The sequence below is a fragment of the Tetrao urogallus genome (assembly GCF_951394365.1).
Source record: "Tetrao urogallus genome assembly, chromosome: Z".
Taxonomy (NCBI): domain Eukaryota; kingdom Metazoa; phylum Chordata; class Aves; order Galliformes; family Phasianidae; genus Tetrao; species Tetrao urogallus.
In genome coordinates, this window is record NC_136816.1 from 53,195,882 (window position 1) to 53,211,702 (window position 15,821).

General features: G+C 42.6%; 2 protein-coding genes across 2 annotated transcripts in view; one reads left to right on the forward strand and one right to left on the reverse strand.

Moving 5' to 3' along the window:
- The window catches only part of THBS4 (thrombospondin 4), a gene marked incomplete at both ends in the record, with an annotated part of 36,480 nt that extends 30,798 nt beyond the window's left edge, over nt 1-5,682 (forward strand). The window contains 5 exons of the mRNA XM_079548280.1: nt 512-666; nt 766-962; nt 1,432-1,604; nt 3,516-3,655; nt 5,621-5,682. Coding sequence (XP_079404406.1) covers nt 512-666; nt 766-962; nt 1,432-1,604; nt 3,516-3,655; nt 5,621-5,682 — 727 coding nt within the window. The remainder of the gene's footprint in view (nt 1-511; nt 667-765; nt 963-1,431; nt 1,605-3,515; nt 3,656-5,620) is intronic.
- Nucleotides 5,683-14,607: 8,925 nt separating this feature from the next.
- SERINC5 (serine incorporator 5) overlaps nt 14,608-15,821 on the reverse strand; it is a gene marked incomplete at both ends in the record, with an annotated part of 41,603 nt that continues 40,389 nt past the window's right edge. The window contains 2 exons of the mRNA XM_079548281.1: nt 14,608-14,755; nt 15,053-15,200. Of these exons, the coding sequence (XP_079404407.1) occupies nt 14,608-14,755; nt 15,053-15,200 (296 nt within the window). The remainder of the gene's footprint in view (nt 14,756-15,052; nt 15,201-15,821) is intronic.

Below are 15,821 nucleotides of genomic sequence, written 5' to 3' on the forward strand. Positions count from 1 at the left end.
ATGGCATAGTAAAATTTCAAGAGTACTTTCTAGAGTTTGAAAGTCTGACTTGCTGTATAGCACAGCATCTGCTCCTAAATGAAGTCCAATAAATATTGCTTATACTAACACATTTTAGTCTTCAGAAGGGAAACGTTTTCAGTCACGAGAAATGGACATTTCACTCCCATTGTTAAAATTTCTGCCAAACCAGCTGAAATGTACAAGAAACCTTCCTCTGCCTAGTCCTGGCAGTCAGTTTAATCCTGAACAGTGATGAAATTCTGTGAGCGAGGCCCTGCAAAAGTCCTCATCTCCCATTTGTTTTTTCCATCTCATCTCCAATCCTGGCCCAGAATCAGTGATTTCAGAATAATTGGGGCAGGGAGGGAAAGAAAGCTAAGTCCAGTCCTCCAGGAAAAGAAAAATCATTCCCAACTCTGTGCACACAAGCAGATGAAATATGAGGATTTGATTGTAGCTTTCTTTTTAATTCAGAGCGGCAAGTGTTACAGACATGTATTGAGCATAGAGAGGAAAGGCATGGAGGGAGTGCTAGCAGGAGGCCAGAAGAGGCTGCCAGCCTTAGCCAACCCAGCTCGTCATGCACACTAACCACCCTGAATTTAATCTTTCAGGGCATGGAAATTGTGCAGACTATGAACAGTGATCCTGGCCTTGCTGTTGGTATGTGTGCTCTTCTGAGATTCAAGATTTATAGCAGAAAATCAAGTAGCATGTGAAGGCTTTTTCTGCAGACTTGGTTTTAACCCTGCATCTCCTTAGGTTACACTGCTTTTAATGGTGTTGACTTCGAGGGCACTTTTCATGTGAACACAGTGACAGATGACGACTACGCTGGTTTTATTTTTGGCTATCAAGACAGCTCTAGCTTTTATGTAGTAATGTGGAAACAGACCGAACAGACGTACTGGCAAGCAACTCCCTTCAGAGCTGTTGCAGAGCCTGGCATTCAGCTGAAGGTATGCTTGTGCATCCTAGCTGGGGGTGCAGTGGTCATTACAGCCTGGCTGTGGGCTAAGCCTTCATGTCAGGCATTGGCCCTTCTGCCTTTGGCAAAGTCATCATGTTGCGTGTTGGCAGTGATGTTCAGCTGCTTTCCTTTCCCCGCATTGGGTACCAAAACTGTTGTCAGACAGCTGTCACTCAGCCTGTTTAATCAGCACAGTTTCTTAAGGGTTTTTATTGACAGTCCTTTGTCCATCAACTGGAGTATTTAGTCCCTGCTCTAGTTGTCACATTGCCTGCTTCTCCTTGGTCCTGGGTATTTGATTATTTTTCTATGTAAGCAGTGGCTGCAGTTACAAAAGAAATTGTGGGCTTGTGAGTGGGAATGAGGGTGCTTCTGCAGATCTCCCCACTACAGAAGACTTAGTGCTGCTGGAAGTTACATTTCTCTGTTGTCAGTACTTGAAAAATGTATTTCTGCAGGCTGTGAAATCAAAGACAGGCCCAGGTGAGCACCTGCGCAACTCCCTCTGGCACACAGGGGACACCAGTGACCAGGTGAGGCTGCTGTGGAAAGACCCTCGAAATGTGGGGTGGAAAGACAAAGTCTCCTACCGCTGGTTCTTGCAGCACAGACCCCAGATTGGGTATATCAGGTAAGAGTAAAGAATAGATAAGGTGAATACAGATATATGTCTGCTTAAACTGTTATTTCTCAACATTTCTTAAATGATCTGAAAATGTATGGTATCTGTGCTTTGCAGTTAGGAAGCTGTAAGGGATTACAATTGCGAGCTTCCACCTGCAATTCTTTTCCTAGGGCAGACAATTGCAAGCTAAGTGTTTCGTAATTGATGTTTTTACCATCTTTGTTTTAACTGCCCAGCACTACCAGACCACTTCATGGCTATGATACCTTGTTTCCTCAAAAGACATTTAAAAATGTCTTAATGTTGATCTTTTAGTTTGAATTGTAATTTTAGTAGTTTTAGGGCTGTTATCACAGAATATGTAATCAAAGCTGTCCATTCCATGGCTGCGCTCCTAAGATTAGTAATCACGATGATTTGAGGTCACAGAGAATGTGCTGAGAAAGTTTATTTGTTAAGTACAACTACATTCAAACTAGTCTTATTATTTTAATTTAGAAAGAGCAGTTATTTAGAAGCAATCATTCTGAAGAGTTTGATTCTGAAAAAATAAAACTGCAAAAAACCCGCTGTAGCGTTCTTAGCACAGATTTTGCAAACTTGTGATAGAATAAACACAGGAAACTGGATTGTTCTTCAAAAAATCATCACTCTGCAATTGAAATGCACAAAGTTGGTGCTATTATAATTCCATTTTCTGGTGCACATCATCAGTGGAGTGGGTGGACCTGACTTTTAGCTGCAGTGGATTAAGAATGTTGGTATTGTCAATGACTGTGTCCGAGCCACTGGGTGGCAGACTTTTGCATTTCCTTTAGATCAAGATGTTCACGAAGCTGCTTCCCAAGCAGTTGTCTGCTTGTGGTTGCAGTCTCTCTAGCCTGCTTAACTGACTTGCAGCTGAAGATAGGAGCCCTGTTAGTATCACAAAATCCTTCAGGCAGGCCTGAAGTGAACCTCTGCCAACATCTTGCTGTTGTCCATTTCGGCCTAATGCCACAGACCATAATGTGTCTTACAGAGATTTTCCAAGGCTACAAGGTCATCCAGAGAAAAGGCACTCGAGTGAGCAACAAGCTCTATTCATTCAGCTTCTGCTTCAGCAAATCAGGAAATAGGCATAACAGGAATTATTTTCTTATTTTATGAAAAGACATAGGAACTTTCTTTCCCTTCACCACCCACTGTTTTCTTGCATGTCACGCTGGCTCCTAACACAGTGATATCCTTGCCCAAAGCAGGACCCTCCAGGTTCATTGTCCATTGAGCTGTTTGCTGGTATCCAGAGGCCGAGGATGTGGTACAGCTGGTGCTGTGATAGTTCACTTGGCTGCAGTGTGGTCCTGCTCAGACCCCCAGGACAGGGCATGTGCTTGGAAATTTGGCAGGGCACAATTATTCCCAGGGTTATTTGGGAATTTGCTGACAGTTTTTATAACAAGAAAGTGCCAGATCATCAAAACTGTTCCTGGAATGAATCATCTAAACATTTTTAAAGAAATCCAACAGTCAGGAAAGCAGCTTTAAGATTCCATGCAGCATGTTTGAAACTTTGCCTATTTAAAAAAAAAAAAAATAGCTTAGCTTCATACTGTGTGAGACAAAATCCATCTGGCATTCCTCAGCTGACCTAACCTGATTCTCCGTTTCTCCCATAGTTACCAGTTGTAGACTGATAGAGGACCGAGGGCAGGATCAAGCAGCAGCCACCAAAACACAGAAAACCTCTTCTCTGCTGAGCTCTTTTCCTGAGTGCAGCATTGCTCCAGTTACCACAAAGGAGCTATGTCTTAGCTTCTACTCCCCTAGCCTGGCTGCAGGCAGAAGGCTGGAATCAAAGCAGATAAATGAAACTACTTTTATAAGTGCTGCAGATTTAGAAAAGACCTAACACAGCTTCTGTTTGTTTTCATTAAGGGCAAGATTTTACGAAGGCTCTGACTTGGTGGCAGACTCTGGTGTAACTATAGACACCACGATGCGTGGAGGACGGCTTGGAGTTTTCTGCTTTTCTCAGGAAAACATTATCTGGTCCAACCTGAAATATCGCTGTAATGGTAACGTTGTTGGTTTTTGGTGGTGTTTTTTTTTTTGTAATCTCTAGCAAATTACCAGAAAGAACATTAATCCAGCTTTTGAATTAAGCTATCTTGCATCTTTTCCTTTGATTTTCATTTACAAGTTTTTTACAGCTGTTAAATGCCTCCCCTGACACCAGAAAGGCACTGCAGCCCAGCCAGATGAGAACTAACACCCCACAACTGCTCTTCCCAGAGCAGTTGCTGTGCTGCAGAGATTGTGCTCACTAAGTATTGTTGCTGTCATCAGTGAATTAGAAATGTTATTTAAAAGCAGTCAACCATGAGAGTTGTGCATGCACGACATACTGAGGTCATCATGTATGCACAGTGCCTCAAGCTTTGAAAACAAGGTGAAGCCAATCTGGAGATCTGCTGGGATCGTTTGTGTATTGCTGGTTGCCCCTGTTGTGCTGCTGATTGCTCCTGTCTGTGAGAGGACAGGATCCTAAGATGCCTGTAAGGGTGGAGTCCTCAGACCATGGGTGCATGCTGGCTCTCCACATGGGGTAAAATCCTCAGCTCTGACCTGATCTCCCACCGTACTGTATAAATCCTATCTTGTTCACTCACACAGAAGCTGGTTGTGTTGGGCTATTTCTGCCCATCAGCAGTTGATCTAGCTCCAGGTGGAGATACCAGGGGCTGACCCTTGTCTCAGCATCACTCCCTGACTGACCAAGGCAGCTATAGTAAAATAACTAACCAGCCAACCTGGCATAGTTTCTTCACTTTCCATGGATCTAGGAAGCCAAACCTGAGTCTGTGATGGACACAGGTGCTGTACAGAAAAGCCCCCAGCTCTGCACCTTGGCTCCTGAGCACTTGAGCACAGGCTGGTATTTGTGAGTGACAGTTAAGCAGATGCAAACAATTAAAGATTACTTGGTAATGTCTGAAACAGTGTGTAGTTTCCCAGAAAGCATGCCTCAGAGCTCTTACTGAAGATACACTTGCAGATACTTTTCCTGGCAGTGAGCGGGCAGCGGCTTTGCTGCAGATACTGCAGTGGTTCAGTGAAGTCCACTAAGGAATTCTGTGGAGTTTCCAGCATCCCTTTCATACTTCAGTTGAGGTCTCACATTTGTGAAGAAATCTTAACAATAATTCTCGGTGCTCAAAAAAGAAGTTATCAAACCAACAGATAAAAAAAGCAGAATACTTGCCACTTTTTGTCCCCAGATATCATTTGTTTATGAAGTTATTTCGTTTTCTGAGTTCAGAGATACCTGCCCAGCATCAGGGTGGAAAGAATCAGACCACAGTTGGAATCAGGTAGTTCAGCTTCACTGCTGAACTCTGCTCAGTTGCTGCTTCAGCTCTCCTGTTTGCTCTGTGGCTGCCTGGGTGAAACGTTCTGGCACCTGGCAAAAAGACCCTGCAAACTCAGCATCAACCACTACAGCTACTCTTACAACACTGACCCATCTCCAGCTTTAAATTTAAAAAGCTCTCCTTTGCCAGCTTTAAATTTGTTTTTGCTGCTGGTCCTGGCATTGAGGATTAATGTTTCCTCTTATGGCTTTTCATGCCACCATGGGCATTTCCCAGTTGAGCTGGGAAATCAAGGAATTGGTACTGTGCACATATCTGGGTTACAAAGCAAGACACCAATTGTTTTTCCACCTTTCTGCTCATCTTTTTACTGTCACAAATGTAACAGCAGAAGCCACTAAAATTTTTGGTGGGAAAAAAAAAAACAACAAAACAAAACCAAAACATCTGAAGGATTATAGCAGTCCAGTTGAACTGGCATTGCAGCGTGCACTATCCTGTGAGCTCCTCTGCTTTTCAGTGGCATACACTAAAACTGCAAGCAGTCCCAGTTCATTCTTAACAGGTAAACAAAAGACCAGGCTTTACCTAAATAGATGCAACCAAGTAGTGTAAGTTCTTCCTTTAGTCGTAAGGAGACTGATCTTTCCTGTATTTTCCTGCTTTCAGACACCATCCCAGAGGACTTTCAAGAATTTCAAGCTCAGCAATTTGGCGTTGGGGATATTTAAGGAGTAAAAGCAAACTAGTATTGCTTTATTGTTTGCAATAACAATGTATTTTAAATCCTTATATGATTGTTGTAAGAGTTCACACTTCAGCTTGTTCTTATTGATGTGACTGTCAGACTTTTTTGTATAAAAGTGAAAATAAAAAGGAGACAAAAACATTTTGAGGCTTCACTTGTTTTCAGATTTGCCTGAAGACCTAGGCTGTGGCATGTAATGTAATGATGCTTAAGCCATTCTCAGGGACTGTTTGATTCTGTTGCCATTTTGGATTCAGTATTAAACAGAATCACGAAGAAAGGGCAATTTTGTCTTCCTAACTTTATCTCTGGCATGTGTCAAAAACAAGAGTTTGTGTCCAGCCTGAAATAGAAGAGATGGGTGCTGCCAAGATCTCATGCTTCTCACTATCTTCTCCACTCCTGCTCACACTCAGGTCAGAAGCTTTTCTCTCACCTTGGAGAGATTAAATTTTCTGCAGCCTGTTACTTTTGGCAAAACTCCTCCAAGAACTGTCAGACCTTCCTATGCTCCTGCTTCCAGAAAATTATGAATACACTTATAGCCTATAAAAACAAAAAAGCTGCCTGCAGGGAGTTGTAGTCAGATCTCATCACAGTGCATGACTTACACATGATTTAAAGAAAAAGAGGTGAAACAGCCATAGAAAATAATCCTGCCTCACATACCTCAAGCCAGGCTTAGATTTGCTGACCCTGCTCAGAGCTAAGCTCTCTCAACCAGTACTATAGTGATTATTTAAGTTAAAAAAACACCTATACAACCATTGAATTAAGTGTTAACAACCATTAGGAAGGGAATGGGAAACAGAAACCAAAGACGTGTCCCAGTGCACTCTGTAACTTAGTAAGTTTGGATACAGTGTGTGTTTCTGCTGCATCCTTTTTCAGTACGAAGGCAGTACAAGCTCCAAGGGCAGCTGCAGAAAAAGACATTGCAGACTACAGAGCTGTTACTTTTCATAAGGATGTGAACAAACAGTGCCCATGCCACAGCCAAGCTCTCCCTGCTGGTCCACAGACTCAGGCAGGTGAGAGCGAGGCAGGATCTGGCTCTGGGGCTTCCGGAGGTACCTGAACAAAGCCACAGCTGGCAGCTTCCAGCCACCTAGGGCATCTTGCTCAGCTGTGGGCCACCGTGCTGGCAGACCTGGCAATGTGATGCCAGAGCTCACACTTCTGCTGTGCTGACACCTCATAACCCACAAATTCAGAATCTGTGAAGTTACCTGTTGTGGACAAAGAAAGATGTGCCGCAAGGTCATACTCAGGGCCTGGGAAACCCTGCCACCCATCTATCAGACCCGGTGCGTGAGCACTTCACCGCCACTGTTTTCCAGCCTGTTTTGCAGTGCAGAGCTCCATGTGTGGCCACTGTCCAACAGAGACACTGTGATCCCACATCTCTAAAGTCAAGCGTGTCCATCTCCCTCACACCCCTGTGCAAGTTGAGCAGCAGCTGCAAATGCTCAGCAGTGCTGGGGCTGCTGCCTCCCACTCCACCAATTCTTAATCAAGGGCTGCGGACACCATGAACGGCCTTCAAATACTGCTACTCCCTAAGGGCCATCTCCTGAGGGGAATCACCCGAAGACGGCAGCATCCTGCCAGGCCCCAACGCATGCAGCTGGGTGGAGGTGGCTGGCTTTTGGCTCAGGCCAGCAGGGCCACAGCCCATTCCATGCCTTGCTCGCTGCCCATAGACTATGGCCTGGCACCAGAGCTGCACAGGGATCACACCACAGAGGCCTTCTCCTGGCCTCAGCCTGCACAGCTCTGCTTACCTGTGTGACCAGATCCACGCAATAGCGCATGTGAAGAAGCCATGTCCTATTCCCTAAGCGTGACTGTGCAGCCCTGCACCTGAATTTATATTTTTTATTTTTTGCCGTAATGCTGCTCAGGCTATAATCACTAATTTAAGCAGGTAACTCTAGGAGTAGTCATAATGGCTGCATTCTTGGATTTTGGGGATTCAGGTAACAGTGCCATAGCCAAGGGCTATCTTGCACCACAACCCAAGATCTTGCTCAACTGCTACCACTGGAGCATGCTCATTCAAGGGAGGGCTGGCACACAAATGCAGCTGAATCAGCCATCTTACCCCACAAATAACAAGCAGCCTGTAGCCCCTGGAGCTCACCTACTTGGCAGTGGGCTGCAGGCATGATCTCCACTTGAGTAGAGACACCTCTAGAGGTTACATCTGTGCAGAAACCGATCTCTGATACTTGATGTCAAGACATCTTGCCGATACAGATCCTCAGAAAGTGACTGATACTAGTTTGTTAAGCTGTCAGAGCTTTGTTAAGGTTGTATCTTTAACTGCACACATGCAATCCCTTAGACATAAATCACTGACCAAGCCTGGGCCAGGAATGGGTTTTGCTGCACATCAGCTCCTTACCTCTGTGGTTCAAATTTGAAAAGCAAAAGCATACTCTGAGCCTCGTGACTCATCTGAATGAGGGTGGTTAATGCTGTCCTCTATGCAGTAAATAATCAAGTGCACCTTGTTGTCTTGAATCTTGTTAAGTGCCTGTCTCACAATTAAGCTGTGTTAAACCACTATTTTACATCAATATGTTGCTGTTTCTCTCTTCGGAGTGAAGTGCATAATGCCATCTGTGACAGCAACATCTTTTTTTCTGTTAAACAACATCCAAATGTAGTGGGGAAAAAAAAATCAACCAATTCTGCTGGCTCAGCAGCTGATTATTTCATATCTTAATATATGTGAATTTTCTCCCAAGTTGACTTTTCAACTTTTATATAGCACAAACAACTTCATTTGTAAGAAAAACTTTATTGGTCCATTAAACATTAAACCTGTAACAATACATTCACTCAGAATACAAAAGGAAGTGTCCATAAAAACCATTAGCATGCTTTAAAAAGACAAAGCTATTTTACAATGAAGTTCTTAGAATTCTGAAGCCTTTACCAATCCCTAAAAGTCAAAGTATTACAGTTACTACAGATCACAACACTCACAAAAATGTTAAATAAAACTAGCACTTCACCGGGCTATAGACTGATAAAACTAAATCACACAAACACATGAAAAGTTCCCTTGAGATATTAAGAAAAGGACTAATTGAAACCGCCTCACCATTAAGAAAAAGTGTTTATATTTTGCCTAGTTTGCATCCAGTTCTCAAATACATGTGGCATACATGTGACTAATCACCATTCATTTCTGGTAAATAAAAAGCACACAATGAACCATATGTTCCTTGTAAATATTTTCTCAGCTTGTATATGACAAGTTGAAAATTGTTCTCTGAACATCAATTTTCCCTGCTTTAAGACTGTGTGGATGTCCGACGACACCTAAGCACCTGGACAAATCTCAGAAAGAGGAAAAAATAAAGCTAAGGCATGCGTAACAGAACATTATTTTCTTGTAGCTTTCCAAAATTTTCCTTGGCTTCGGGCTGAGACTTCTTTGGCAAAAACACAGCCCGAGTGCTGCACCCACAGCTCTGCCTGGCGCAGCTGGAGCTGCTGGAGCCACGCGGGGCTCAGCTGCAGCCCCTCTGAACTGTGTGGCTGTGCTGCAGCGGTGGGAGCTACCAGAGGATGGCGAACGGGGGAAGTCAACGTGGTTTGCATTTGAAAAAAAGTCTGGCATTTTTAAGAAAAAGTATCACTGAACAGATGTGGAATAATTCTACACCAGGACTAGGAAAAACTAAACAGAAGAAATGGGTTTGTGGCCTACTTGAACTTACAGAGTTTCTTCTGGCACTAGAAGGACGCCACAGCAGCTGCACCACGCACGGTTCTGCACGCCTGCATCCCTTCACAGCACCACACCTTCTGCCTCCAGACTGCTGGCAATGCAGCTGCAGCCATTCCCAGGATATGTGTCCTGCTAGCAGTACAAAGAACCAAAGCTTTCCAAGCACTCGACCCCTGGCAATCCCTTGTACAGTCATATGAAACACTGAGTTTAAATTACTGCTTACAAAACTGAAAACACAAAGTAAAGTTTCACTGCGCTGATGATGTGTTTTCCTCCCACAAGAACTTGCAGGACAACTCAAGAAAACAAAGATTCATTTTCCATACCGGAAAGCTGATCCATACACAAAGCTACAACCCTCGACTTTGCTTCAGCACTGCAGTGCTGCTCTTACAGGAAGGCAGGAATCAAGAAGACCTGTCAATTTCTAGGACCAGTGACATTGCCATGGCATGCAGAAGAATGGGAGTTAAGCAGATTTGCAGTGCTTTGAAAAAATGAACTCAAGGAGAAAAAAGCAAATAAAATGAGAGGATACAGCCTGCACGCAGAACATATTGCTTCTACAGCCCACAGAAAGACAACAAAATTTTAGCTGCAAATAATCTTGCTCATTTAGCCATGTATGTACAGTCTTACAATTTTTTTTTGCATCACCAATGCATTTAAGAGAAAGGTGAAATAGACCTAGCATAAACTCTTCATAGCATGCTTTAAAGCCCATCAGTGGATTATTTTGTTGCCAGTTTGTTCAAAGATCCCCATGACACTGCAGGCTGCTTGCTGAAGTTAAAGCAGCGGTATATTGCATTCCTAGATTTCCCTTATGCATTGGTCAAAATTAGAGAACTGTTAGGAACCAGATGGTTTTTTTTCCCTCTCTCTTCAAATGCAATGGTTCCTCGATCCATAGCCATGCTCTGGCCCAGAAATGGCTGCACAAGTGGCTGGTGAAGCTGCTACAGGTGCATAGCTTATACTATCAAAGCGCTTCAAGACTTGAAAAAGGTGCTAAAACATAAAATAAATAAATAAATAGACATGCAATGTTTGTGATTCTGTGAGGGATAAGCCCTCTCTCTGGACTACACGTGCATTATCAACACCAAATTACCCGTTTCAGACAAAAGTGGCCCAAACCCAGCTAGGACTTTATCAGAGTAGCAGGGCAAGTACAAGCTTTTTGAGCAGAAATGCTTGAAGTACGAAGCTAGAAGCATCAGAAATGCACAACTGATTTGTGAGCACAGTGAAGTTCCTTACTCAGCATCCAGCTGCAAGGGCAGCCTGCGCGCTTGGAGGAACGAGGTGGTAAACAGCAAACACATCCATCTGCTTTCCGTATGTTCTTCATAAGGTTTTTGTGGTCTCATTTGTTAGTCCAGTATCTGGATTCACAGACTTGCTCTCTGAGTTTATCCCACTGGTTTTATCCCCAAATAAAAAGCAGTCAACACTGTTTCAGTTCTTGGTTGCTTTCACAAGAAAAATGGCTCCGGTCAGAGGCAGCAGTGTAGCAATGAGGTTCCAAGTAGGCCTTCTTCTGAGGGCAATTTTAACAAGTAGAAAAACAACAATACGCTATTTCATTTTACTAGCAGAACTAACTTCAGCCGATGTGGACTGTCCTCCAAGAGTCCCCTAACAATGACACTAACTCAAACTCAAGTTTAACTAGAGGAAACGCAGCACAGCCTCCAGTCTTCCTGTCTAAAAACAGCAGCTTCCTCACTTTACACAGCTCGAAAATAACAGGAACCAGAAATGCTGCAACGCTGCCTTATGCCTGGGAACAAATTCAAAGAACAGCCACGGCACAAGGCGAGCATCAGTGCAGGACAGACACTCAGCATCTGGCCAAGCACAGGTTATTTGGTCTCCCACATGCACCACAGGCATCAATGCGTCTCGTACGCAGCGGTGAAGGCAGCAGCACCGCTTTGCAGGCTCAGTTCAGGCTTTCCAGTTCCAGTGCCACTGCTCTCATGGCAGTAAGTCTGAAGGCACTTGTTAAAAAGATTCTAAAAGCCCATCTCTGTGAACTGCTAGCAACCAGTGATTCGAGCATTTGAATCTTAGACCCTAGCCAAGATTTTTACTAAGTAGTTATGTGTGGAAAGTTCACAGTATAGATCTCATAACAAATGCTAAGGCTGAAATCTTTGCCTGGCCAGCAAGAGGTTGTGCCTCACTGAGGCTTTGTGTATCGAGGTGCCAGCAATTATTAATTCCTTAGGAAGGCCTGGAGACCCACAATCAGATCTGGGGTCTCAGAATTATTTCCAGGGTCTTTTACCCACACGGCTTGCTCAGGTGCAGACAGAACAGCATAGTCCGGCACTGCCCTGTTCCACCCTCTGTATACCCACAAACATGTAAAGTCAATAGCTGGTGAAAAGGGAGGGTGAAGGAACAACTCAGCAAGGCTAATCTGTGTAAGAAGAATGAACTCAGGCCTCATTGCAGAGTTTCCTCTTACAACCCTGTTTCCCTAAATACAAGTTATAAAAAGTGCGCACGAGGAGGTGCATCAAGTCCTTACGTAGGCAAATACCCACATAAAATAAGCATTTTTATAAGCAAATAAGAACATCTGTTGGCCAAGATACGTATTAAAATCATCCAAATTTGTGACCAAGTTCCCTTTTATCAGATTCAGAGAACAGCTGCCATTCATTGACTTACAACCTGACATAATGCCTGCTTCTGTAGTGCTTCTTGCCCAGACTGTTCTGCTAGAATAACACTACTAATTTTAATAAAATAGGATTGTTTTCTCATACTGACACAACATAACTGACACTAGAAAGCAACTCCTACGCCATTAGAAAAGTAGCGAATATTCACCAAAGGAGGACTGTAGGGCTGGACTATCTCAGTTGCAGCTCACAGTTTAGGTTCTGGACCAAGACTGTTTGTCAGAACAGCTGCTACTAGTAGGGCGATACAACATTCATCACTGCACAGTCCATAAGCTCTTATCTTAGAGATGACGACTAAATGCTTCCTAATTGCAAACACAGTAACAAGTGCCTTTCTGCTGCAGAAGGATCTGCTTTGCTGGATTCCAAATGCAGCCAAGCATATGGGCCTCCTGCTAATAGAGTTCTTAACAAGACCAGTATCTCCCAGCAGAAGCAAGAATGACAAAAACTGGCCACCAGTCTTTAGAGCTCTGGAGCTGTAAGAGATTCCTCCTTCCCATAGTCTTCACTCCAGAGGCATTTTGAGGCTCCTAGTCACTGCGGTAGGCAATGTCCAGGACATTCATGCCTGCAGATTTTCCTTGAGGTAAGAGCGTTAGAATTTGGGAAGATAACACCACTAGCAAATTGCAAGCAGGACAGGAGCTCTAGGATACCACAGCAAAAAGACAGCTGAAAACGGCAAACAAAACAAGAGCTGAACTGAGATGTATTACATTAGGATCACTCACCAGATGTGCCTTAGCTATCAGTTATGGCAGCAGAACAAATAAGGCATATCAATATTTTGGCCACCTCATTGGCCTCTGTGTTGTGCTTTTGTCTTGTAGAAAGCATTGGGTGAGCACTTAAGGCTCGATCATGTTTTCAAATAAAGAAAACAAAACAAAGCAAAGCACCCTACGCCAGCTAAACTGGTTCTTTGCACACGTCGCATTGTGTGTATATACGTATATGTGTACTCATACACACAGAAAAAGAGGAAAAAAAGCCTTGGGGGTAACTTGCAGTTGTAAGTTCTTCCCCCTGGTAAGTAGATAATTTAAGTAGGTTCAGCCTTATTCAGAACTTCAAGCATTTGAGCTGTTGTCCAACCGCCAAGTCGTTTGCTAGAAGAAAAGAAAGATACATATACATATATATATATACACACACATATATATATATGCATATAGTAGGGCTTTATGTTGTCAAGTCAGTCATTTGTACTATGGCAGCTGTTGTCACACTGTGTTTTCTGCTTTTGTTTTCCTGACTCCTTACCTCACTACTGGAAACAGGAGCACTATAAAAGAAGTTCCATTCCCATTAACGGATCCGTTGGCTATCTATCTCCCATTGCAACAACAAAACTAATGCTAACAGAGAAGTATAAAGGTATAGCAGTTAGGAAGAATGCTTCCAAACAATACAGGCAGAAAAGGAGGATGATTACAGTCCTTTTTCTATCACTCTATTTTCAAATAAGTAACGGAAACAGAACTGAAGACCCTGGGAGATCCTTAGACACAAACTGAGACAACAGGGTAGAAAAGTAACTGAGCACTCCACGTTTAAAGCTATCAGTAACTGAACAGTGCTCTTGTAATTAATATTTCCTCAGCAGAAAACATTTTGAATAAAGACTGTACCGTATCTTAAATCCTTGTACAGTACACAAAACTTGCAGTTACTAATCTTAATCTGGCAAAGCAAAATCAATCAAATTCAGAGCTGAAGAATCTCTGTGCGTAGAACTCCCCGCTGTTAATAACTGGATAAGTTCTGAATTGCATAGAATGTTCAGGTGCCTGTTAAAGTTACAGTAGGATAAATACTCTATTTTCAATGGCAGATTGCTTTCTCAATCTAGGTAATACAGTAATTTATAATATATTTAAACAATGTTTAGATGTTTTGGCAGTCAAACTTTTATATATTCTCTATTTCTACAGAAGTATTCAGGTATGTTTCTGGAAAAAGGGATCTGTGTACTACTTACAAGAATTATCGGCTGTACAAAACAGCAGTTCACATCATCATTGCAAAAGACATGGTTAATAATACAGTATAAAAAGGAATGTGTTCTGCTAGAAGATGTATCTTCTGTAAATGTTTGATATCTGCACCATTATTTGTTTTTATTTTCTTGCCAATAAGGTCAGAGAAAGATTGTCAGTTATTCTAAAAGCATTTCACTTCTTTCTGTTCATGAAACAACCATGTTCTTTGCACTACGCACATCAGTCTTAAAAAGTTTTGGAAAAAAATCATCCCTTTGGGCAATACTTCCTTACAATTTCAAAATGGTTAAAAAAAAGTTTTCAATTATTTTAATCTAGCTAAAAAGTTACTATCTGGCATATTATGATAATGAGGCAATGGGTGTTTCCTCATTACAAAGTGATCACTGAACTTTATTTGTAACAGGAAAAAAAAAAAAAAAAAAGATAAAACACTCAGCTTTTTTGAGTGTTCACACTGAGAACTCTCTGGTTGGGCAACACAGTGGAGCAACAAGAGTCCATAAATAGAGAAAGACACAAAACCAACAGGAGACCATCTTAATCCAGAAGATGGACCAGGTTCCAGTGAAGAATTTCTCAATCTGGGCACTTTCATAGCTGTTAAAGAGAAGGAAAAAAAAAAAAAGCAATAAACTCACTGTTTGTGAAAATTGTAGTAGCCTCTGTTTCTCCAGGTGGGTCATACACTGCAACTAGGTTAACACAGCCACAGGGGAAAGCAGTTATTTGCAGAGCAGGAACTCACTCAAAAATACCCCAGGAAAGACGTGAGCCCTCTCTTGCAGCCTCCTACTTTATGAGAGGAGATGCACTAGCAGCAGGCACTGCCACTCAGATCTCTCCTCTCAGTGCACAGAGGCATTAGTTTCTTGGCTCTAAAAGAAATGCACTTACTGGAACCAATGAGTTACTGTCATCATTACGTAGAGCGAAGCCAGGAAGAAAACAAAGTGGAAGAAGGTATAGCTGTACACTGTGCTTTTCTTTTCATCATAAATCACGGTCTGGCCGCCCCTTTTTTCAACACGCTCCTCAGCATTAGCTGTAAGAGACAAAAAGCAAGAAAACTTCAGCAAATTTAATGAGAACTGAAAATAGTGGCTAGATTCATGAAAAACAGAACAAGATGTCTAGTGCGATTCTGCAAACCAGGAGACAGAGCATTTTCCTGCCCTCAGGGCATGGGCCTAAGCATTCAGTAAAAAAAAAAATGGGAGTGTCACTGAAAGGCTGCCCTGTATCAGGTTGCTGGTACATTGGTACTGGCTTGCCATTTTTTTGAGTGTCTGGCTTATTTATTTAGTGTCTGGGTCTACTTGTAGGATATTCTCCTGGCAAGTCCAGGTTGATGTCCCTTCATGTTCTGCAAACAGAGCACACCCTTCCTGAACTCCTCCTGAACCAGAGTCTCTGTGGTGCTGCTAATCCAAAAATCCCACAGTCAGTCACACCCATGTTCTTTCTGTTTCATTATCAAGTCATTTGTTAAGGAATTATTAACTAGCCTGTTGTTTGAAGACAGTATTGATATATGTGCTACTTTCCTCCTTAGTCTAAGGCTGAATACTTCAGTTGTTTCACTTTGACATGATACAAACCAAGGATACAACAAACTTTCTATGCTTGTGCCTTTAACTTTCTTTTTTTGATCTGAAAGCCACTA